General features: G+C 29.7%; 2 protein-coding genes across 4 annotated transcripts; one reads left to right on the top strand and one right to left on the bottom strand.

The window, feature by feature from the left end:
• The first annotated feature begins 3,886 nt into the window (after nucleotides 1–3,886).
• Nucleotides 3,887–9,466, top strand: LOC8262619 (disease resistance protein RPV1-like). 2 transcript variants are annotated; one of them, XM_025157389.2, is made up of 5 exons: nucleotides 3,887–4,687; nucleotides 5,776–6,904; nucleotides 7,004–7,435; nucleotides 7,520–8,428; nucleotides 8,546–9,466. In XM_025157389.2, exons 1-5 carry the CDS (start codon nucleotides 4,182–4,184, stop codon nucleotides 9,212–9,214), a joined length of 3,645 nt encoding a protein of 1,214 aa, XP_025013157.2. In that variant the 5' UTR covers nucleotides 3,887–4,181; the 3' UTR covers nucleotides 9,215–9,466. The 2 variants fall into 2 exon arrangements, with proteins under 2 accessions (XP_025013157.2, XP_048228075.1); XM_048372118.1 differs by having other exon boundaries at nucleotides 5,803–6,904.
• Nucleotides 9,467–10,770: 1,304 nt separating this feature from the next.
• Nucleotides 10,771–14,398, bottom strand: LOC8262674 (ubiquinol oxidase, mitochondrial). 2 transcript variants are annotated; one of them, XM_048372044.1, is made up of 5 exons: nucleotides 14,240–14,398; nucleotides 13,913–14,179; nucleotides 13,687–13,815; nucleotides 11,817–12,305; nucleotides 10,771–11,047 (listed from the first exon to the last, which is right to left on the bottom strand). In XM_048372044.1, the coding sequence occupies exons 1-5, from the start codon at nucleotides 14,291–14,293 to the stop codon at nucleotides 10,988–10,990; spliced, it is 999 nt and encodes a 332-aa protein (XP_048228001.1). In that variant the 5' UTR covers nucleotides 14,294–14,398; the 3' UTR covers nucleotides 10,771–10,987. The 2 variants fall into 2 exon arrangements, with proteins under 2 accessions (XP_048228001.1, XP_002519357.1); XM_002519311.3 differs by having other exon boundaries at nucleotides 13,913–14,395.
• Between the last annotated feature and the right edge of the window lie 10,945 nt (nucleotides 14,399–25,343).

The following is a 25,343-nucleotide window of genomic DNA, read 5'->3' on the forward strand; positions in this document are numbered from 1 at the left end:
CCATAATTTAGGGGAGGTTTTACCGAATTTTCGGTAGAATTTCCGAATCAGAATTTCTTAGGCAGTCTATTCTATGAGTCTAGGTCTAGAAAAAATTAAAAATATCTTATTAATTGAGTTATTTTAGTGAATAGATAATCCGTCCATACAACCAGCTCCACCCAAGGTGTAAGAGCAAATTGCGGAGCGCTGCAGAACTATGAGTTAAAGTCATATATCCTTTATACATGTGCCCTGCTGAATTTTTATATACGATTAATTATTTGTATTATTATTTTATATATTTATTTATTTATTTGTTATGATGAATATTGTTGGAAATTCTTATTAATTCTTATTTTATATTTTGATTTCTAGATTTAAACTATTTATTTATTATTTATCTAATTAATTACTTTATAAATTTTAGATTAGTTATTTATTATTCATCTAAAGAATCATTTTATGGAATTAATTATTTATTTACTATTTATCTAAATAATTAAATTTACGACCGTAATTATGTGATGTTGAATATTATTTAATACGATATTGATTAATAGTTAAGTTGCTTGCTATTTATATATCATTATCAATATTATAATTTCATATTGACTCTGGATGAGACGGTAGTAGAACATACTACCTGATGGGTAGCATCAGGACCGCGTGTGCATCGGTCTTAATCAAAGACATGTAGTAAAAGAATATTTTTGGGAGTTGCTCTAGTTGAGTATAATTCTTTGGACTGTGAGAATTTGATTGCCGGAGGAAAGGTCCATGGTGAGCGCTAGCTTTATTGGAAATCAAGTGATCAGGCTGGATTTAAGGACTCTGTTAAGCTTCGCTCTATGGGCACCACTCCTATTGGAATAAGAAAGCCAAAAGGCTGCTAGTATTATGGTTAGAGTTCTGCTGAAGTGATCATCCTTTATGAGTTAAAAATCAATTATTTTTAAATTATGCTATGATATTTACTTATTAGTTTGTGATGTACCATATTATTTTATCAACCATTGCACATGGATGTTTATGGTTGTTTTACTGCAGATATATGATTTTAACTCACTCCCGAGACTGACAGTCTCAATTCTAAATTTTTTAGGTGACAACTAAGTTCTCCGCCGACATCTTTTGCAGCCTGACTTCCCTTCTCCCTTCGGTCATATTGTAATTAAATCTTACTTTTATATTTTTAAATTATTTAAAATTCTAGACTCTAGTAGTGTACTTAGTATCTTATATTTTAATTTAGTCTGTTAAAAATTATGGGGTATTGCTAGAAATCTAGCTGGAGGATTAATTTAATCATGTGTAGATTTGTAAGTGAAATGTTGGTTTGCTGAAAGAGTATTTAATTAGGTATGCGTTTATTTAGAGTTTTGGCTATTTAAGCTTGCTACGGGTTTCGATAGCCTTAAGTCTACCAATTTCCTAACTCCAGTCATTACCCACAAATCGGATCGCGACACAATATAATGATTTTATTATATTTAAATATCATTTTCAAATAAACGTGGATATATTTATAAAATAATAAGATTTGTATAAATTTAAACGTTAAAAAAATATAATGGGAAGTAAGAAATAGTGTAAATATTTAGATTTTGAAAAAGAAAAATGTATATTAGTTAAAAATAATAGAAAATAAAATAAAAGAAAAGTTAAATAATAGTAAAAACATATACTTATAATAGAAGAAAAAGAGTTTTGGATATTTTCTAGAGTTCTTTTGCGGGAAAAATAATTTGCTGAAGTAGAGAAACAACTATTTTTTAGATTAAATGGGTTATGTGTGGGAAGCTTATGTTTTAACAAGTAGAAAATCGTGTATTTAACGCCGATCTTTTCACTTTAATCGTCCACTAAAATCATAGGTTGCGGCACCCACGTGTTAATAGACCCAGATTTATAAGGAGAATCGTGTCTTTAATGTCAATCTTTTCATTTTAATCGTCAGTTAAAATCGTAGGTTAAGGTCAAATTTTCTTTTAAAATGCGGCTCGCACGTGTTAATAGATCCAGATTCATAATATTAGATGAACTTGAGCCTATGATATACCAATTGGACTTACTTTACTCCTATTGAATATTTAATTAAAACTGTTTATGTTTTGTCATAGTAAGATTTTAAATTTTAGTTATATTGTATTTTTTTACAGGCAGTAAAAAATTTATAGGAACTATATATCTTTATATTTTTATATTATACTATTTATTTCTTAATATTTAAAATTATATATTTTATTTTTATTTTGTAATTTTATACTAAAAAATCCCTTTCGTTGAAATTTCTATTAAAAAATTGTTAACTAAGTCTGATTTAACTATTTATTCTCTGATTTGTAGTATAATATACAAATTCACCTTTATATTTTATTTATTACAGTAAAATCTCTTTACATTTTGAAAGTCAATACAATTAAAAAATTAAATTAATAAAAAGAATATAATTTGATTATCAAATTTTTTATCAAAATTATAATTCGAATGTAACAAAATTAATAATAAGAAAAAAAATTATTTCAAAATTTAAAGTTAAATTATATAAATTTTTAATATTTTAACAAATATAAGTACTTTTAAAATACTTAATCTTACTAGGATTTAATTATGTTATAAATTAGAGTAATTAAAGAACACTAGTTAATTATTTCTACATAAATTTAAAATTAAAGAACACTAATTAATTATTTTTATATAAATTTAAATTAATTTTTGCACAAAAATCAAACAAGAAGTTCTAATATAATAAATAAATTATAGAAGCAATTTGTATATTACATTAAAGATTAGGAGATAAATAGTATAAAGGTAAAAATAATTAATGATTGTTTAATAGAAATTGTGATAGAAAGAGTTTTTAGTATAATATTATAAAATAAAAAGATGAAAAATGAAATATTAAAGAATAATTAGTATAATATAAAAAATATAGAAAGAAAATAATAATTACTCCAAACTTCTACTCAACTGGCAATAATATACTATAAAAATAATTATTAATTATAAAAATTACATATTTAATAAATAAGTTACTTAGAAATAAAAATCAAACTCTAAAAGAATATATTTCATTCTCTTAAAATTATAAAAATAGTGCTCCTTTGAGCCATCCCTAAGCCCCTTAAATTATAAAATAATGAATAAGGGAGAATATACAAAGAAATAATAACAATAAAATATTTTCAAGAATTATTTTCTCACTTTTCAAATTAAAAGAAAAAGTTTTAGCTTTTAAAAAGATGAAAACAAAAATAAAGTCTATTAGAGTCCAAATATTTTTATATTATTTTTTACAATAAATTAAAAATAATATTTAAATATTTATTAAAAATACTTTTATATTATGTTTGGTTAAAATCTATAAAATTTATAGAATTTATTTGCAAATTCAAAGTCTATATTTTTTAATACAATAAAAATTAATTTAAAATTTTTCATATTTAAATTTGTATGAAATTAATTATAATTAAACTAAATTTTACTAAAATATATAGAATTTATAAATAAATTTTATGTTAGTTTGTTAATATATTTCATAACATCAAAATACTTTTTTCAACTTTATCATTACTATTTTATATTTTTAAATAAAATAATTTTTTTAATAAATTTCATCCAAATATATTAGTTTTATTACTTTTAATTATTATTAATTGCAATTTATATATTATTCTTACTCGAGTAAAATAGTTTAGTAGATAAGAATAAAAATATAAGGACTTAATACAACAAAATCGAAATTTAGACAGTTAACAAGGTAAAAACCAAAAAATTTTAAGCTCTGAAGATGAATTTTTATCATAATTATCTATAAATTAAGGTAAACTTTAATTTAATTATATAATTTAATATTTCTTTAGCACTTTTGGTTTGAAGGCAGGGCCAGAAGAAAAATCTCTTTTTCCCCTTTTACCAAGTACTTCACCAAATCTCAGGCAAGCTGAAAGTTCCTGGAAATGCAAGCACAACTTGAAAGTCAATTACTGTTGAAGGAAAAAAAAAACAGTAGAAAGTCAAACTATTAACACATTAGTTAAAGACTAAGCTTCCTTTGTTATTCCTCTCCCACTTGCAATTTGCTCTGTCTTGTTCTTTCTTGATATCTTCTTCATCTATATACATTATTGGTCTTGAGTTTATCCTCAATTCTTCAGTTTCTTGGTCTTTTGAAAGCTTTAATTCTGACTTTCTCTGTAATGGGTGGTGCTTCAAGAAGTCAGGAATCCTCACACTTTTCATCATCATCATCTGGATGGAGTTATCATGTGTTCTTGAGCTTTAGAGGTGGAGACACCCGCAAGAATTTCACTGATCATCTCTACACAGCTTTGATTCAGGCAGGGATTCACACATTCAGAGACGATGATGAGATCAAAAGAGGTGAGAACATTGAGTCAGAAATCAAGAATGCAATACGAGAATCAAAAATCTCAGTGCTTGTGCTTTCCAAAGACTACGCTTCTTCGAGATGGTGTCTTGATGAACTTGCGATGATAATGGAACGGAGGAGAACTGATGGGCATATTGTTGTGCCTGTCTTTTATGATGCGGATCCAACCGAAGTTGGGAAACAGATAGGAAGCTATGGTGAAGCATTTGAAAGACATGAAAAGGTCTTCAAGGAGGAGATGGAAATGGTGGAAGGATGGAGGGCAGCTCTTAGGGAAGTTGCAGACATGGGAGGGATGGTCTTAGAGAACAGGTAAAACCTCTTCTTATTATATCTGCAAATTATGATATGGACAGAGTTTCTGTAGATAATTTTGGTAGATATTTAGACTTACTGTGGGAGCAATTCTAATCTTAGTGATACATATATGACAACCCAAAATTTAGTTAGTCTGACCAAATTGAAATGACAGGAAATGTAATAGTAATTTGATTATACAGGTTTGGAAAATCATTTTGTGATAAATAATATTGAATTTCTAAACTCAAGTATCTTATTGACAGGCTAATTCTAATATCTCAAATTGTATAAAATATATGTGTTTATGTTATAGCAAAAGGAATGAAAAGATGCTAATTGAAATGGTGTCAGAGACAAGCAGATGATCTTTAGTGGACTTGGCAGTGAAATTCTTGAAAAAGGTTGAATGTTTCTTTGATTTCTAGTCTCTTTGTAACTTTTCTTTAATCATCAGTGCGTAACGCAGTTTTGAAAATTAAAAGTGCTTATGAATAAAGTTTTGTTCTTTGGCTTTCTTAGTAGTGTATATTTAGAGAAAACTTGTTGAGAAAAAACCATATAATGATGTGGTTATACTAAGAAATACTACAATCAATATAGTGCCATTTCAATTCATGATGCATAAGACATCTTGTGCCATTGTTAACATGAAGAATTGGTGAGATATTACTTGTGTCCAGTTTTATATAACATACACATGCAACACCTCCCTTGTTTGAAGCCTTTTCTCTCGAGAGACTAAATCCTTGTCTTGGAGAAGAAGTAGCTTGAACCATGATATGGGATATCTTCTATTCCATCCATGGGTATTGGTCTTCTTTTAATCTTCGGGCATTTCTGAATTTGTATTAGGAATGGCATATCTGAATTTATATTGCAGCCTCCTCTCATTATCTCAATTAATCCCCTGCTATTTCTTATTATGCCAATTTCCTGAACCTACCAAAGATGTGCTATCAAATCTCCCAACTGATGCTTTATCATTGTTGTAGGTATATCCTACATTTTCTTATAAAACTCATCAGGGATCTAAAGCTCTAAAATTCTTGTATGGATTGCAGTTCTTTTGTTATGATATGATAATTTTAACATGGTTATAGTTTCTTTTTCCATTTTTATTTGGGCAGGCATCAGTCGCAGTTTATACAGAATATAGTTAAAGAGGTTGGAAATAAGCTGAACCGTGTAGTCCTGAATGTTGCTTCATACTTAGTTGGAATAGACTCTCGCATAGCTGATATTAACTCGTGGTTACAAGATGACTCGAAAGACGTTGGCATAGCAACAATCTATGGAGTTGGGGGAATTGGCAAGACAACTCTTGCAAAGATTATATTCAACCAGAATTTTGACAAATTTGATGGTGCAAGCTTTTTAGCAAATGTTAGAGAAACTTCTGAACAATCTAATGGTTTGGTTCGGTTGCAAAGGAAAGTTCTTTCGGATCTTCTCAAGGGGAAAACAAGCAAAATATACAATGTAGATGAAGGGATTATTAAAATAAAAGATGCTATATGTCGCAGAAGGGTTCTTCTTATTCTTGATGATCTGGATCAATTAGACCAATTCAATTCAATAATTGGAATGCAGGAATGGTTTTTTCCTGGAAGTAAAATTATCGCAACAACTAGACATGAGCGCCTGCTAAGGGCTCATGAAGTTAGTAAACTCTTTCGAGTTAACGAATTGGATAGTAATGAATCACTTCAGCTCTTCAGTTGGCACTCTTTTGGGCAAGATCATCCTGTTGAAGTTTTCGAGCAACAATCGAAAAGAGCTGTGGATCTTTGTAGTGGCCTTCCGTTAGCTCTTCAAGTTCTGGGCTCTTCTCTTTCAGGCAAAAGCATAGAAGTGTGGGAAAGTGCTTTGCAAAAGTTGGAAGCGGTTCCTGACAGTAAAATTCAAAAGATTCTTAGAGTAAGCTATGACTCTCTAGAAGATGATCATGATAAAAATCTGTTCCTTGACATAGCTTGTTTCTTCACTGGAATGGAAAAAAATTATGTAATTAGTATACTACAAGGCTGTAAATTCTATGCAGTTGTTGGAATTAACAATCTTATTGGTAGGTGTCTTTTAACAATTAATGAAGGCAACAAATTGATAATCCATCAATTACTTAGAGACATGGGAAGAGAAATAGTTCGTCAAGAATCACCTGAGGACCCTGGGAAACGTAGTAGAGTTTGGCGTGACAAAGATGCATTTAATTTATTGAGAGAAAATACTGTAAGCGGAATGCTTCTTAATATTTCATGTGAATGCTTCCTTTGTTTTTCAATTCTCCTTTTTTACTTTATCCTTTGCTAAATTCCTTGGGAAAAACAGGGTACAGAGACAGTCAAAGGCCTCACACTAGACCTACAAATGTTAAAAGAAGCCAATACTGGTGAGACATATGCAAAGGAACCCCATTCTGCAAATTCTACTGATGAAGCAATCCTTCCTAACAGAGGAAATAATTTGAAGAGATGCGGCCTTGGTTTTTTCTCGCGGAAACTAGTGAGCAATGGTTTAGCAAATTCAATTTATGAAGTAGACCTGAAAACAAAGGCATTTGGAGAGATGAACAAACTGAAGTTACTCCGGCTCAATTGTGTTAAACTCAGTGGAGACTGTGAAGATTTTCCTAAAGGTTTAGTATGGTTGTTTTGGCGTGGATTCCCTTTAAGATGCATTCCAAATAACTTTCACTTGGACAAGCTTGCTGTTCTTGATATGCGCAAGAGCAGCCTAATAAATGTTTGGAAAGGAACAAGGGTATGGCACTAATCTCCTTTTTTTTCTGGTATCTATACAGACAGTTAGCTCATTATATTACTAATTACTTTTTCTTTTTAACAGCTCCTTGTTGCCTTGAAAATCCTTAACCTCAGTCATTCCCATTGCCTTGTTAAAACCCCCAACTTCATGGGACTTCCTTCTCTTGAGAGATTGAAGCTTAAAGATTGCGTGAATTTGATTGATCTTGACGAATCTATTGGCTATCTTAGAAGACTAATTGTACTAGATTTAAGGGGCTGCAGAAACGTGAAGAGGCTTCCAGTAGAAATTGGCATGTTGGAATCACTTGAAAAACTTAATTTGTGTGGTTGCTCAAAACTTGATCAGCTGCCCGAGGAGATGAGGAAAATGCAATCACTGAAGGTCCTTTATGCAGATGGTACTGCCTTAACTCAGATACGAGCTATGACTGGACAATGGTATTCAACCTTTTGGCCTTGGTTATTACCAAGAAAAAATCCACAATCAATCAGTTTTTCATTGGCTATTCTACCAAGCCATTTGGTAACTTTAAGTCTAGCAGACTGCAATCTATCAGATGTTGCTATTCCAAATGATCTACGATGTCTTCGCTCTTTGGAATCTTTAGATCTTAAGGGAAACCCGATTTATAGCATTCCAGAGAGCATCAATAGTCTCACTACTCTCCAGTACCTTTGCTTGGACAAGTGTACAAGGCTCCAATCTCTGCCACAGCTTCCAACAAGTTTGGAGGAATTGAAGGCAGAGGGTTGTACATCACTGGAAAGAATTACAAACCTACCAAATTTGTTGAGTACATTGCAGGTGGAACTTTTTGGTTGTGGCCAACTGGTTGAGGTACAAGGCTTGTTTAAGCTAGAACCAACCATAAACATGGACATAGAAATGATGAATGGTTTAGGCTTGCACAACTTTTCAACCTTAGGGAGCTCTGAAATGAAAATGTTCAGTGCCATTGCTAACAGAGAAATGAGGAGTCCTCCCCAGGTTCTCCCTCTCCCTTATCAGCTTCATTTTCAATCTCTTTTAGTAACTGTCTTAGTAGCCTGTGTTCCTTATAACTTTATGAAAAATTATTCTGAAGGCAAATATTTGATTGCTTAGGTACTGCAAGAATGTGGCATAGTCAGCTTCTTCCTTGCTGGGAATGAGGTTCCACACTGGTTCGACCATAAAAGTACAGGCAGTTCGCTATCTTTTACAATAAATCCATTGTCTGATTATAAGATTCGAGGTTTAAATTTATGCACGGTATATGCACGCGATCATGAGGTATATTGGCTGCATGCTGCTGGTCATTATGCTAGAATGAATAATGAAACCAAGGGTACAAATTGGAGTTACAGTCCAACATTCTATGCACTCCCGGAAGACGACGATGAGGATATGCTATGGTTAAGTTACTGGAAGTTTGGAGGTGAATTTGAAGTAGGGGATAAAGTGAATGTTTCTGTGCGTATGCCATTTGGGTATTATGTAAAAGAGTGCGGAATTCGCATAGTATACGAGGAAAATGAGAAGGATAACCAATCCAACACTGCAGACATAATACCAAGCAACTCATTCTGGCATCAGAATATCACTGATAGAGACTTGTCACCGTACCAAGTTGGAAAGTCAGTTTATTTTCTACATCATCATCCATTTACAACTCCTGATGAAATTCTGAAACTGGCACCTGTACATCATTCTGAAGATATAGCCGAAAATCAAATGGAATGGAGCAGACATCTCGTCGTAACTGACCCAAATCTGAAGTTTACGTTTACTTGAGTTGGGTATAACTACTTGCATGCTTCTACTCCAAAATGACACTCACTTCTATTTGTCCGAAGCACATACTTATTTGCCACTGGTTTGTGCATGGAGGAAAAACCATTAGAACTAGAATTAAATATTTGATAATTCCATCTTGGTTAGTTGGGTTTTCATCTGGGGTGGACTCTGGTACCATTTAGTACCACAGACTTTTTTAATGATCTATATTAATAATATGGCACTGTTACAAGCGGCAACTTTTATTTATTTAGAGGTTTAAATCAATTTACCTGAAACATGCATAAATGAATGAATAATGATCAGGCCAAAAACATATCAGGCAAAGGTACATAAGATGCATTCTGCAATTGTCATATATATATATATATAGTCTTCCAGTCCAACTCAAGACAAAGCAGCCCAATAACAGAAAGAAAAACTAGATATATTTCATATACATAGAGTTTATTTAATTTTCGATAACATCATTTATATATTTAATAATAAACTCTTATGTGTCACATTGTTTAATTTTATTACAAAGGTTAATTATATTTATAAATATAATGGATTGTTTAGATTAAACAAGTTTAATTTTTGAAAAAATGATAAGAATACCCATGTTTTTTTATTTTTTATAAAAATATAGTGTAAATTTTATTTTTTTTATTATTTTTACTGTGTGAAAGTATCAAAAATATTTTTTTATTTAAAATAAAATACAGTTTTATTTAAAATAAAATACAGTATTGGTTTTTTTTTTTATAAAACAATAAAAAAACAACTAAAGAGAAACCAAAAAATAATTAAAAAAAACCAAAAAAATAACAAAGAAAACAACCAAACCGTTTTTCTGGAAAAAAGTTAAAAAAATAATTTTTTTTTTTTAAAATTATACAGTAAATATAATATTTTTTTATTGTTTTTAGAATATCTCTCAAAAGTTGCCTTAATTTTTAAACCAACTATAGACTATCTATAAATTAAAAGGTTATATAGAATTTAGTATGATTTTCAAGATCACTTAATTGTGTCCTAGACGTGTGTTGTCGTTTACTCTGATCCGGTCAAGGTGGTTTTCATTTACTAGAGGGTAGGTGGTCTTAAGTTTCTATGACCGAGCCTTTCTCAAGATGGCATTTCTAACCGTGGTGACTGTCCATTAATGGCCATTCCTGGCTCGGCTCCGATTGCGCAATTCCGGGAAGAGTAGGCAGTTCGGCACTGAATCCTTTCAGACCTGGAAAATGTGTGGTCTGTGTCTCAAAAATGTCTTTAAAAGTGTTGGTGCTTCTTAATCATCTCTGATGCATGGTTGGTGATCCATTCCAGTGCAAGAAGCCTGATGGCGCAGTATAACTTACAAGGAGCCACCCTGTCCACCATTACTGGTACACTGCATTTTCCACCAATGCTTTTTTATCCTCAGTTTTTACCCTAAATTTGGAAAGTTCTTTGGTAACCAATCTGTATTAACAAATTTTTTGAAATCATACTAAACTGAGTTTTTTTTTTTTTTTTTTTTGATAAAGATCCGTTTAAATCTTTACCTGATGGACATGAGAATGGCATAATGAAGATACTATTACCTAAACTTTATTATTATTATTAGTAACAAATTTACAAACAATTTTCAAATTAGTCCACAATCCAATAATGATCTCGGCATATAGGAAGGATATATCATATTATCTCAAGCTTATATCAAACACTCATATCCATCTCCAATTCTCAGTATACGAAATCAAACCTCAGGAAGAACAAAGAGGTCCTGAAGTTCTCTTATTTTCAGTGATAACCAAGAGGGGCTGGTGCCTCCCTCAATTCCTTACCCTGATAATGAATATCCTGCATAGCAAGAACCGAGTTTCAGTCAGATTCCAGAAAGGAATTTACATATGTATTATTAACAGCAAACAGGTGAGCTAAGAGATCTATTTAGACAAACTTCTTAGTTATATTAATTAAGATCAAAATAAGATTCTCGGAGAGGCTATACAAAACTGATACCCATAGCGCTGTTTGCGAGATTGAGACATCTATAGCAACTCAGGTCTACACTCTACTGTCCATTCATATTTTTAGCTATTAGTTCTAGCAAAACTGGGTCACCTCAAGTTCTAGAAAGATTAGAAATTCTTTCTTTTTTAAAAAAAAAAAAAAAAAAAAAAAGAAGTGATAGAAACAACAGTAGCAATTCTCACTTCACTAATATACTGGGAAAAGTTTTCAACATTCCAACTGCTGATTGGCATAGAGAAGTATTATTGCATAATAATATAAAAGGAACATAAAAAAATTGCAAATGATGGTAGCATACCGATTTCATTTTCAGTGTTTCCTGCAATCCCTATTTAACATGATCCATGTACAAACACCCAATTCTCTAAAAAGTGAATTGGTTTTACAACTGGAGTCGGAAAAAACTCCAATTGCAACATTTTTAATCGGTCTCTAATGAAATTCTAATAGATGTTAAGTCGCTTTTAGGGACATAATCAGTACCCAAGTCCCCTACTGGTAGAAATAAGCTCATTTGTATAGAAATTTGAGAATTTATCAGCGTAAAAAGTGGACAAAAAGAATACCATAAACGGAAGAAATAAGAGATACTCACAGAAGCAAAGTGGTTGACATCACGATGGTGAGCTTCATCAGCACGGATCACAGTGATAACATCCTCAAGGGTTGCATCCTTAGGCAGCCTCCAGTAGTCAATTGAAATAGCAGGAGCTGGGATGTTTTCAATTTTACCCTCTTTGATATCTTTCAGAAACTCGGTATATGAGTGTATAGCCTCTTCCTCCAAATACCCAGTAATTCTATGAGCCAGTTTAGGAGAGAGTAGATAAAGCACAAAATAAGCATTAAAGAAAACACCCTGCACAGCGAGGACCAGTAGCCTCTCATACCACCTGGGCTGGACAAGCTCCACCATTGTCATCAAATGCATTCTCTCATTCTCTGCTTCCTCAAGCAGAGCTTTAATCCAGCCGCCACTTTGCTGGAACTTGCGGAGAGATCTTAAGTGTAGCAGCATCCCTCCGACCATACCAGGGACAGCAGCCACCGTCTCCAACATCATTGCACGACATCCATACCGTCTCTGCAGTACATAGAACATCATATTGAAGAAAACATTAATGGAAGCCATGTACAATTGCAAACATATTTGGGCAATGGAGGGGTGGTTCTACCGCCTAACGCCTCTCGATTAGGATTTTCATTCATAAAAAATTTCATATATTTTATAGTTTAATATTAAGAAAATATTTTTATTAAATTAAAGTTAAGAAAGAAAATCTAAAAATTTTAAAAATATAATTTAATAGAACAGATACAAAATAGGTATATTAGTTTATAAAATAAAAATTGAAAATAAAATATATCAATTATAAACTAGATATATTAATTTACAAAATTAAAATTAAAAATAAAATACATAAACATACTATAAAATAACACAAGCAATAATAACATTGTAATTAACTCTATTAACTTTATTGTATTTTTTCAAAATAATAGCACTATTGTATAATTATTTATTTTTTATTAAAAAAAATTTTCATGTTTTTTCAAAAAAATATCAAAATATTTTTTAAAAAAATCTTAAAATGTTTTTTTTGCTAAAAGATAATAGTACATTGGCATAAGATTTTTAAAATTTAATATTAATTTAATTTTTATTTTAAAAGTTAAAAAGCCTTGCCGTTAATACTTAAGTAAAGCCTGCACAGAATGTTAAGCCACCCAATGGAAAAGAAACTTAGGGCATGTTTGATTAATCTTGGAACTGGAATGGGAATGGAAAAGATGTCTAGATCCAAGTTTAAATCCCACCCCAAGTTTATCTCAGCGAACACCCTACTCCTTGTTTGGTTATTTCAGCGACAATCTTAAGAAGTAGACTTCATCCAGAGTAGAGGCCATTTCATCATAAAATCAAGGCATTCAAATATAAAAATTATAATAACAATAATAAAATATTTCATGTTCATGAGATTCAAGGAGGAAAGAAAACACAAGAAGAATTTTATCTTTTATTTTCCTCCCACTTGTTTGGATTAGAAGAAAATTACTTGTATTCTTTTGGTTTTATGGTTTTAAGTGGACAGTTTTATCCAATAATAGCAAAAAAAATCATTGTGCTTGTAGTGTATTTCACTAATAGTACATTTTCTTTCTCTTATTAAATTTTCTCTCCGAAAAAGAAAAGGAGAAATTCCTTCATATTTTCTTCCTCTTCCAAACAAGGAAAAACCACTATCAACTATTTTCCATCCATATGGTCTCTCTTCCTTATTTTCCATTTTCCCAAACACATGGTTAAGGTGTAAAATCAATTACTCGAAAAAAGCCGACTCCTCTGTTAGTGCTACAAGACAATTACGTACAGAGCAAGTGTACTGTATCCAAACTAAATAAATATTTAGAATATTATACGATTAATTCATAAAAAAAAATTCAAAAAGAAAAAAAGAACTCACCCTGAAGAATATATCGGTAGGAACACGAAGGAGCTTGACAGTCCGATAAGCAACTTTATCAAGAAACGTCTTAGGCACATGATGCTTACTCAGATCTATAGCTGTGTTTGACTGATATGTCTCCCATGGCTATACACACCATTAATCAATTTTCATTAACAATGACCAATTTCTAAACAAATTCAACAAAAATAAATACACAAGTAAATAAGCATAAATAAATTACCATAAAACAATTCCAAGGCCATTCACTTCCATCTTCTCTAAGAACCTTAGGCCTCACTATCCCCCAATAACTCGATACCACCGCTTTACTATCATTCACTTTCACCGACTCTACTCCTTTCACCTCCGACGCCTCCTCTTTCTTCGCCACCGCTTTCTCCGACTGCTCCGTCAACTGTGACGTACTCATCATTCTCCTCCAGCAACACACTCCATAACTATACGCACCGTTTTTACTCCTCAACTCCCTACTCCATATCTCCACGGCGGCAGCGGCAACGGCAGCGGCACCGCCACCACTAGCCGCCGTGGAAATGCACCTCCCGCCACCTCCGTTCACCTGTAAGCCTCGCAGAACCGACCTAATCACTACGCGATTCATTTTATTTTTCTTGCTGTTTGTTGTAGTAGCAAGGTTTTAGCGATGCTTGTGTTGGAGATTTATGAGGCTAAGAAGAGAGAGACAGTTACGCAATAGGTGCAAAAGGCAAAATTGGATTGGATTTTCTGCTTTCGTGTTTCGCGGGTTTATTTGTGCTTGGCCTCCAAGTAAACCTTTTAACGGCTCTGATTTCTCTGATCTAATCTATTGTTGCAGTATTTTACTTATTTTTTGTTTGGTGATGAAATGTCCCCGTGAATATAGCCTGTACTCTTCAGATTAGCAACTGTACTTTTGAGGGAGAGATATGTAATATAATTTATATAAATTTAGGTTTATAATAAATAGGTTGGAGTTATTACTGGTACAGGTGAGTATTCGCTCTTTCACGTTTTTTTGAATCGTACGTTCTTAAATTTTATTAATTCTCCATATTAAAAATTATATTAAACTTTATTAAAAAATAAGAATTAAAACTAATTTAAAAATTATATATTTATTTATTTTATAATATTTTTATTTTAATAATAAATAAATTCAAACCTTAACATCAAATTTAAAGTGAAATATATAAAGCCTAATTAAATATTATAATAAAATATATACTCATTGCTCCAAATTTAAAATAGAAACTAAACTTATATTTTGTTATAATATCAATTATTTTTTAATTTTATCTCGATGTTTTGATAAAATTTTAAATTCATATTATTTTATTTATTTAATTAAAAAATATAAAACCTAAAATCAAATTTTAATAATTAAAAAATTATTATGGTACCAAATATATTATCATTATTAATTTATAATTAAGTTTGTAATCAAACCGAGTCGAGCCAAATATTAACAAGTTCAGACTTGGATTGTTTAATTCTGGTAAAAGCTCGAGTTCGGCTCAAGCTCGATTCAAACTTTTATGATGGAGCTCGAGCTCGAGCTCGTTTGAAATAATTAGGCTTGCAAATCGCTCGAGCTCAGTTCACAAATAGCTCAAACTCAGTTCGAAAGTGATTCATTAAGTGGTTGTATAATAAAAAAAAGTACGACCTTGTTAAGCAGAAATTCGAGCTCGAGCTCGAATTTGTTAAGCTTTTTGTAACAATTAAATTAATCAATTGCAATATCTAAAAATATAGCAAAAAATTATGAAAGTATCAAATTTAGCAAAAAAAATTAAAATTTATAATAAAAATAATCAAAATCGGTTTCTAAGAATATAGCAAAACATGCAAAAATAATATTATTAAAACAATATGAATAATAAAAGTAAAAGCCATTGTTGTATAAAAAAAAAAAGACCATACTAAATATATTACAAGTATGTATTAACTTAAAAATATATATAAACTAGCCTCACTATTTTATTTTCTAGTAGCACTCATCTTTTAATGAATAATAATTATAAAATTTAAAATAAATTTTAAAATATAAAATAGTTAAAATATGATATAATAAAATAACTAAAAAATTCTCATAATAATATATTAACTTATATAAATTACAATCTTGATTTATTTTAGCTTAGTTTTCAATTTGATTACCGTTTATAAATATAAATGTAAATTCAATTCAAACTTTTAATTAAATTAAGATTTTCTCAAAGAAACCGTATGATCCAACATCGATACTCCACTATATTGAAAGATGAGATATCTAAGAAACGAAGAGCATGAGATTGAAAAGAAAATACTTTATATTAAGATTAAGATATATAAAATTTCATAAATAATGACAATACCATTGACTATATTTACTTAGACATAATGTTTAATTTTTTCTTTCTATGCTAATGCCTGGTTAGTCATGACCTATTATATACTAATTAAGATTTTAATAATAAAAGACGATACATTTAGAATATATTTTACTGTCGTATAAATGTAATTAAATTTTAAAATACATAATAATTTATAAGTAAAATAAAATTATATTAGTGAATCAATTTTATTTTATCTAATTGGAAAATCCTCATTTTATTAAATTGTTACAAAATATATTTGTTTATTATTTATTATTGTTATTATTATTCTTACTAATAGTAATAGCTACATTTAAATGTTATAGTTATATTGTTACTATTATAATTATAATTATAATTATATAATTATTATTATTATTTTAAATTTGAGCTCGAGCCTATAAACGAGCTTGCTCACGAGTCTGTTTGTCGAGCTTTATAAACGAGCATGTTCACAAGCCAAATTGTGAATCTGTTCGCGAGCTTTATAAACGAACTGAATTCGAGCTCGAGCTCACGAGTCTATTTCCGAGCCAGTAAATGAGCAAGTTTGCAAGCTAACGAATCAAACTCTTTGAAGCTCGAGCTCGAAATTGAGCTCAAGCTCGGCTCTTTTAAATTAATGAACGACCTCGAACGAGTTTTTTATCGATTAGAGTTCCGAATAGCTTGCGAGATATTTGGTTCATTTATAACCATATTTATAATCATACAGTGTCAATATGGCATTATGTCAAATGATTTTTGTTATAATTAGTAAGATATAGTTTTTATTTATTTCTTTTACTAAAACAATAACAATGTTATGTTGTATTAGAAGGATTGAATGAAATATATTCATTAGTTGGACAATGAAATATTGTAGTTGTTCAGTTTAGTAGATTAAATTAAATATATATATTTATTTAATATATAGTTTTTCTATTAGCTTGGTGGATTGAAAATAAATTTCTAATATGTAGTTATCTAATATAAATATAATGTAATTATAGTGATTTTTATTTTCTATTGTATATATTTTAAATTAATTTCAATTCAGTTGATTTAAACTAAAAAATATCTATTTTTAACTTTTATAGTCTCATATCGTCTTATACCTTATCAAACCATCTTTCAAATCTTTATACTGAGCCGTTCCAAAAAAATTAGTATGATTTGAGATAAAAATTCTTATGCTATAATTTTGAGAATTTAATTTTAATTTCTCCGACACTTGGTACGAATCTAGATGTCTGAATTCTTATAAAGCCGCTCACTTCTAATAATTAGATTATAATGTTATAAATTATATTTATTTAAATAGAATAATAAAGTTTATAAAAATAATAATTTAAATGTGAGTTATGTTGTATTAAAAAACTGATTCTTGAAATTTAAATAATTATTTTTAGAAAATTACTTTATTATTATTCGTATAGTGTAATTAATAAATATATGTATATTTAGATTTGATTGTTCTAATACAATTAACGGATTATATTTGACTTAAATATTCTTTTATATTTACTGCGTATTTGAATATAATTAGACACGTCACGGCGGGTATTATTTTTCCAGGTTTGTGGGAGATGTAGCCATCACGACTCGGGAACTGATTGGTCGTTGATCCTTTTGCAGGTGTAATGACATGTGAAGTGATCACAGCCTCCCACGTTCAGGGGTTGCAAAACAGAATTCAAACTTTGAATATTCTTACATTATTTATTTTGTTTAATTTAAACGTCACGAGCCAGAAACTTCCTGATTTTTCATATATTGAAATTTAAAACATTATCTGTATGACAATAATAATAATAATAATAATAATAATAATAATAATAATAATAATAAGACATTGGAGAAAATATTAAAAAGGGTAAAGCGGAGAAAAGTCTTGGATTCAATTATTTAAGGCGGCGGCGGGTTAGGTCCCAATTTGGCCGCTATTTTTTATTGTATTTTGGATTAATTACGATTTACCCTATGACGTTAGCATATTGCACTAGTTATGTTTTTCGCCTTCTAACCTATTTTCATAGGTCTTTTTATTCGTTTTAAAATATTATTTATATTCTTAATTGTTAGATCAAATAGTTAATCATTAAAAGTTAATTTTAATTAATTGATATAATTCATATATAAAATAAAGTTTTAATTTTTAGAAATTAATTAAAAAATTAAATTTTTTTAATTTATATATAAATTGAAAATGAAAAATACTCAATTAAGTATTATAATAAAACTAATTAGATATACAATTTGTGATATGCTGCGGACTGTATTTATTTGCTTTAGTTTATATACAAATATTTCTTAAAAAAATTTATATAGATTTTTTTCTATATAAATAATTGATACATTGATGGTAGAAAACTACAAACGCAACAAATATATAATTAAAAATATAATAAGAGATATATCTAGCAAATATAATAATATTTCAAATGCTTAATATTTATAATATTATATATAAATATTGTTTCATGTCTAAAATATGAAAGAAACATGTATTTTTATGATTCTACCACCCAGTCAATTCTATTTCACTTAATTCCTATTTTATAGCCACGTATCTTTCCTGGCTACAGAAAATATATATATATATATATATATATATATATATATATATATATATATATAATTAACTTAAAAAATATGTAGTTGCTTACTAAATTTCAAAAATAAAATAAAATAATAATTAAAGCCTAGCCATTGAAATAGTTTGATTGATAAAATAAAAATAATAAAATAAAAGTAATAAAATAAAGGCATTAGTTTCTAGAGATATTGTACTTTATTTTTACTAAATGCATATCTTTTGCCTAGGAGCTCTTTATTCACTAAGTTGGCATTCATCTCATTAACATGAATAAATGCGAGCAGTACAATTACAATCACAGATTTGATAAGTCTTCAGAATGGCTTCCACCTAAGCAGTATGCATCTCAACAACAGTAACCGAAGGTGCTACAACTTCAGTTGGAATAGAAGAATCTGGGATATTGTTCAAATGGCTTTCCACTTTCATCAGAAAAATTTAGGGCTCCTCTCATGTTCTTCTTAGTACTTAGAGTTAATGGTGCTCGCAGAATCGTTCAACTTCTTGGAGTACTTATCACGATAGATGGAGAAGCAGCCGGGATGGAACAGTCGCCGTCTTTAAAAATATATGTCATTTTGAATGATAAATTATATGGATCGTTTGCCTGAGTACTGAGAATGATTTGAAATGCTTTTTACATTCTAATATTTCTGCTCCTAAATGGAGGATTCTAAAACTTATCTTTACGGCTTTGAGCTAAATTACTAGCTAGCGGACTAATTAAATTAGTTGCTGCTCGACCAAAAATTAAAAAAATTATAGATCCAGTCACGCTTCAACAATGGCATTTAACTCGTATCTAACAAATTTTTAATATAAAGTTAATTCATAAATAGATTTATAAATTAAATTGAGAAGTAGAAGGATCTTTTAATACACCACGTGATGTAAATTTAATAAACTTCTTAAGATAATTCAAGCATCTATTAATTCAATAATGAAGAAGTTAGATTCTATATAAAGAGGCAACATTAATTATAGAAACTTATTAAATTTCAGATGTTACAAAAAGAACCTAAAGAGCGGTGATTACTTATGCATTTTCATATGCTATGTAATAAATTTATTTTCCTCTAATTTTGTTGGGTATAAAAGCAAAACCAAATCTATTTATAAAGGGAACTAGAAGGGATTAATCATATTGCTTTGCAATGTAAGAGTTAAATCTCTTTTATTTTAATTTTTTTTTTGACATTTTGAATTTATCAATATTCTTTCTCTTATGGTGTTTTCAATTTATTAAGATTATTGTTCTTATGACATTTTAAACTTGTCAAAGGTTATTCTCGTGGCGTTCTAAACATGACTTATCACTCACCTTCTCATCTTATTCTCGAGTTTGGCGACAATATCCTTCTTTAAATTTTTAGTTCATGCATATCATAAACATTGTTCAAGAATTTTAATAACATTAGTTCTTACTTCATTATGAGTAATGGATCAAGGTTTTAATAATATTGGTTCATGTTTTCATAAGCATTTGGGTCAAGGTTTATTATTTTATTTATGTTTCTATTTTATTTAACAATCTAATTTAGAATGGTCCTTGGCAAAAGAACCTCACTGAGCATTGAGTCTCTTTTTTTTCGTGAGATTCATATCACTGCAATTGTCGCACTAAATTCGATCATTATTGTTTTGCACACTAATCTTGCATTGGGAAATGCTCTATACTAGGGATGAGCAGTCGATCGGTTTAGTTCAAAATCGAATCGAACCAAATATATTGAATAAACTAATCTAGTTTTAAATTTGAACTGAACCAAAACCGATTTTTAAAATAAACTAAAATAATAAATTGTATACAAATATGAAACGAACTGAATCGAATTGAATGTGAATCATAATAACTGAAAGAACCTAAAATCAATATAAAAATTAATCATATTAAAAATTAATTATATTAAAAATAAAAATAAAATTTAATAAATAATTTCAGACTTTTTAGCATAAAATAGAATTGAACCGATATTTTTTTAGTTTTTAAAAAAGCCAAACCAAATAAACTAAATTTACATAAAAATAATTGAACTGAACCGAATAAAAATCAGTTCGGTTCAAATTTCAGAATTTTGCTCACCCCTATTTTATATTACCAACTAGTTGATACATAATATCGTAAATTGTTGTTTTGCATGTGAAATTTATATCCTTGAGAAAAAATAATAATAAATTAACAATTATTTTTTAATATTAACCTAATTAGTGGTAATAATTAAATTAACTCATGAAGTATACCTTATCAATATAAATGTCTAAAGACAATAATTCTTGAATTTTTATGTTTCAATTTTTTTCTACTTTCACATTGTGAACTAGACGACTTTCATTTTGAAGTCGTATAAGGATTTTAACAGGTTTAAGAAGTTGCATTAGTACAATATTATTTTGGTAAATCTAATATCTAAAAATTGATAGATATGTGAATTTGAGGAATTATATTGCGAATAAATTTATAAATTTACCTTTCCTTAAGAGAGTGCACTTCTAGAGTTTGAAGATTGACAAAAAATTTAGTAGCCAAAGAGCTATTGACTAATACACCATCTACAATAAAATAAAAATCGATATAGTATAATTTATGCTTGTATTAATTAATAAACTAAATACACGACAAACATATAATTTACCATTGAGTTTCTTGACAATCACAGAAAGACATACATCAACAACGATACTATTGATTTCCTTTTGTAAAATTTCGTCCTTGGGAAATTGTGTAGTAATTGTATCCTGTAGAGTAACATTCAAAGTCTCAAAATTATAAATTTATATAGATTTCATACACTATAATATTTTTAAAGTAATAGATCTATTTTATGAAATGAAAGTATACCTGCGGTTTTGAATATAGATGCATTGTTTTTGGAAACTCAACCCATGATGTTCGCTTTCTCAATATCCCAAATGAAATATGTTGTTCTGAGACATTTATAAAATATGCAAAATAATATAAATAAGTAAAGGTTTGAGTAAAAGATAAAAATAATTCTTAGTTACACAAATATGCAAGAATAACCTGTTAGATATGTCTTATCACCGGCTCTTCTTCTTATATCATGAAAATCAATGAAATCAAATCTATCAAATGATGCTAGCATATCATCTTCATTAAGAATTCTAATAAAAGTATTTCTTGGCGCTTAAATCGAAATGGATAGTAGCTTATTTTATAGTTTATTTGCACCAGTGTGAGTGGCGGTTTCAGACATTCATCAAAGTATTTTTAGCGAATACGACACTGTAAAGTTTTTCAACCTAATCGAGAATACACTAACTAGTCACTGAGACTAGCATGAAGATGGGAGTCGCCACTCGGGTAATCACCAGGACACTTTTACTAATGAGAGGCGTTTTCTTAGATTCTATAAAGAAGCTTGCGCTACAAATCTAGAGATGAATCCGGAAGCCAACTTCCTTATTTGTGTATATTAGTTTTTAATTTTATTGTTTAACAAATTATTCCCTATAAACACAAGCAGTTCATATACAGACATACTAAATAACACACATAATATACCTAGATCTAGCCCATCCTATTGAAGCTTAGCCCATACTAAAGTTGTTAATCTAAGTTATTAATTAATTATGTATGTAGCCCACTTAGTCTAGCCCAATTATAAATTACGCTTTTAATTTCCAACCTTTAAACTTAATGGACTACTTATTATGATGAAGTTCGCTTTGTGTGAACATATTTCTAATTTAGCCAAATTCAAACTAAAGCATGCCAAGGCCTACTAAGTCTACTTCAGTTTTTAGAATCTAAGCCCAACTAATACTGATTAACCTAATGTAGCACAATTTTCATGTTGGGTTCGATTTTAATCTAAAGTCTATATGTTCATTTTTTAATTAGAAAGTCATGTTACAATTATTTATTCTGCATTAAACAATAAAACAAATAAAAATAAAGAATAGAAATATAAACATAACTATTACAACCCAACCTATAATTAAAATCGCAAAAAGAAGCCCTAAAATCTAATATAGTACACAAAATGAATGAGAGTATATCAAAAACTTGTAAAGAGCGAAAAAAGTGGGGCAAAAAGGTGTAGAGCCAATCGGCTCTAGGGCAGCCATGCTAGCTTTTTAAAATTTTCTATGTATTCCTCACATTCCATAACGGATTTTAACATGCAAAGAAGGTAGAAAATGATTAAAATATGTGAGAAATAAAATAAACATAAAATAAGAATAGCAAATAATAATCGATTGAACAAAAAACTCTAAAAGCTAATACAAAACTCTAAAAACCTATAAATACAGTAAACAAAGATGGCAGATTAATTATCTAATCCTAATAAACTAATTTAATTTTAAAATCATAACGAAAATAGAAATCTAATCAGATAATCCTATGCATGTGATTATTTAAATTCAAAACCCTAATGCTCAAATATTATCATATCGAAACCTTAATGTTCTTATTATCAGATTCAAAAACCAATAAAACTAAAAACATATTAATTCACAAGAAACCCTAATCTAATCATGTAAAACATAGAAAATAGTAAAAGAAATCCAAATCATGTTTGTAGAATCATAAAAACACAAGAAACAGTTGAAGGGAAAAGTGATGTGATAATGCTAGATGTTGGAGGCCCTCAGGTTGTCATTGTAGTTTGCTGATCTGCGAGTCTCTAAAGATGATGAGGCTGTTAAATCAAGGATCGATTAAGAATCTAGTGCTGCTTAAGTTTGGAAAATCTTCTGTCGTTCCACAAAAAGGTCTCAATTGATTTGGAAACCACGCTTGATGATTTAGGAATCGGGTTCGTTGATTTAGGAACCACGCTCGGTGATTTGGGGACTGCGCCCGTCTGATTTGGGAACCACGCTCGTCTAATTTGGGAACCACGCCTGTCTGATTTGGGAGCCACGCCCGATGATTTACGAACCACACCCATTGATTTGGGAACCATGCTCGTCTGATTTGTACTTGCACAGACTTCCCTCTAGCTTCTTGATTACTTTCTGCTTTGGGATGTAATTATATTGTAATTTCCATTTTGGATTGTGATTTGGTATGTATTTTACTTTCTTGAATAATGTTCACTTCAGAATGTGTTAATTCTTCAAAACTTAAACCGATTCTCTACTTTTAAAAAATAGGCCGGTGAGCTTTCGCTTTAGAAATTAAATTGATGATCTTCCACTGATTGTATTCTACTAGGATGATGATTATTCCGCTTTGGGATATAAATTGATGATCTTCAACTTCAAAAACTAAGCTTGATAATCTCTACTTCAAAAAGTAAATTGATAAACTTCTGCTTCGAGAAGTAAACTGATGCATCTTCCGCTTCAAAAGGTAAACTTAAGTGTAGTTCGAGTGCTTTATTTCTTTTTGAATTTCTTTTTTTTTTCTATTACTGGTTAGTGATATATATACAAGTATACATACAAATCTCATCAATTAAAAGCAGTGAAGGTATGTGATATGCATGTTATGACATGTAATGTATTTTTAAAAATTATCTTTTAGTTTGGACATAGGCATTCCGATGCTTATCGGCAACAGATTGACACTTTGACAAGTAGGTTGTCTACTCTTCGGTCATAGGGCATGGAGCCAAATGGTTGATAGAAAATGATGAAGACAACTCAAGCATGCAAGGACTAAATCATTTTATCTTAGGGCTGTTTTTATACTTGTGTAATAGCAATTGGCTTCGCAACAATCTCATGCAGATAGTAACCAAATCTCTTTTCTTTTCTTACTTTTTGCGTCCTAAATTTTGCCTAAGCCGCCTTTTCAGGTTTTCATCTTAGCAGACTAATGTCTTAACTTTTGCCTAAGTTGCCCTTTCAGGTTTTCAACTTAGCAGACTCCATTTTTGTCTAAGCTGCTCTTTCGAGCTTTCAACTTAGTGTATTCTTTTTTTTTATACTTTTTTTTTCTTTTTATAGATTTAGTTGCTAGAGAAGTGTGAACTGAAGAACTCGTAGTCCCTTTTGTCAAGCTTACAGATGATTCTACTGATTTTCAGAACCTCTCTTGAGGTAAGATTTCTTGAATGAAAGCAGAAAGAATCAAGATTGATGGAGACTTGGGTGCTATAAATTCTTGGGTTTTCCCATAAGAAATACAAGAATAAAAGTCGAAGAAAAAATGATCTTACTTCTATTTAGATCTCATAGATTTTGCTTCTTTTTTTATTTTTCTTTCTGGTAGTATGCAAACAATGAAAATTAATGTAAGTTTGATAAAAATTCTAATCAAATCTTATTTATTTGATCTACGCACAAAATAATACTCTCGTTATCAACTAGTTCATTTAGATTTTCTAGTCAACTATTTTTTTCTTACTTTTTCTTTAAATTTTGCCTGACTAGCCTGTACAAGTATTCTAGTCAGCACGATTTATTTTTTGATTTTGATTTTTTTCTTTTTTCTTAAAGATAGTATTTAATACATATTGATTTATGAACTTATTGCCTTCAAGAGTTGAACCCCTTTCAGCATCTTCGAGCATTTGTTATTTGATATGGAAGTTTCTAGCTCCATCTAAATTTCTTTTTGGAGTAAGATGTAATCGGTCTTGCACGTTTCAAGTTTAAAGCACAATTTTTAATCAACTTCTATTTTCGAAGGTTATTATTGTTCTCAAGGTTGTTATTAATGTAATGCAGGATGTACTCGGCCTTCTTGCTTTGCTCCTAGTGTTTTGAATGATTTTGTTATCTTGAACAATCATATTGTATCAAATACTATCTCCTTTTTC

The sequence above is a fragment of the Ricinus communis genome, chromosome 3, assembly GCF_019578655.1.
Source record: "Ricinus communis isolate WT05 ecotype wild-type chromosome 3, ASM1957865v1, whole genome shotgun sequence".
Taxonomy (NCBI): domain Eukaryota; kingdom Viridiplantae; phylum Streptophyta; class Magnoliopsida; order Malpighiales; family Euphorbiaceae; genus Ricinus; species Ricinus communis.

Excerpts from the sequence above, each read along its gene's own strand:
- LOC8262619 (XM_025157389.2), top strand. The coding sequence starts at position 4,182 with ATGGGTGGTGCTTCAAGAAGTCAGGAATCCTCACACTTTTCATCATCA. Across the intron at positions 6,905-7,003 it reads ATTTATTGAGAGAAAATACT|GGTACAGAGACAGTCAAAGG; the intron begins GTAAGCGGAATG and ends TGGGAAAAACAG. Across the intron at positions 8,429-8,545 it reads AAATGAGGAGTCCTCCCCAG|GTACTGCAAGAATGTGGCAT; the intron begins GTTCTCCCTCTC and ends TTGATTGCTTAG.
- LOC8262674 (XM_002519311.3), bottom strand. The coding sequence starts at position 14,293 with ATGAATCGCGTAGTGATTAGGTCGGTTCTGCGAGGCTTACAGGTGAAC. Across the intron at positions 13,816-13,912 it reads GGCCTTGGAATTGTTTTATG|CCATGGGAGACATATCAGTC; the intron begins GTAATTTATTTA and ends TGGTGTGTATAG. Across the intron at positions 12,306-13,686 it reads CTACCGATATATTCTTCAGG|AGACGGTATGGATGTCGTGC; the intron begins GTGAGTTCTTTT and ends TATGTACTGCAG.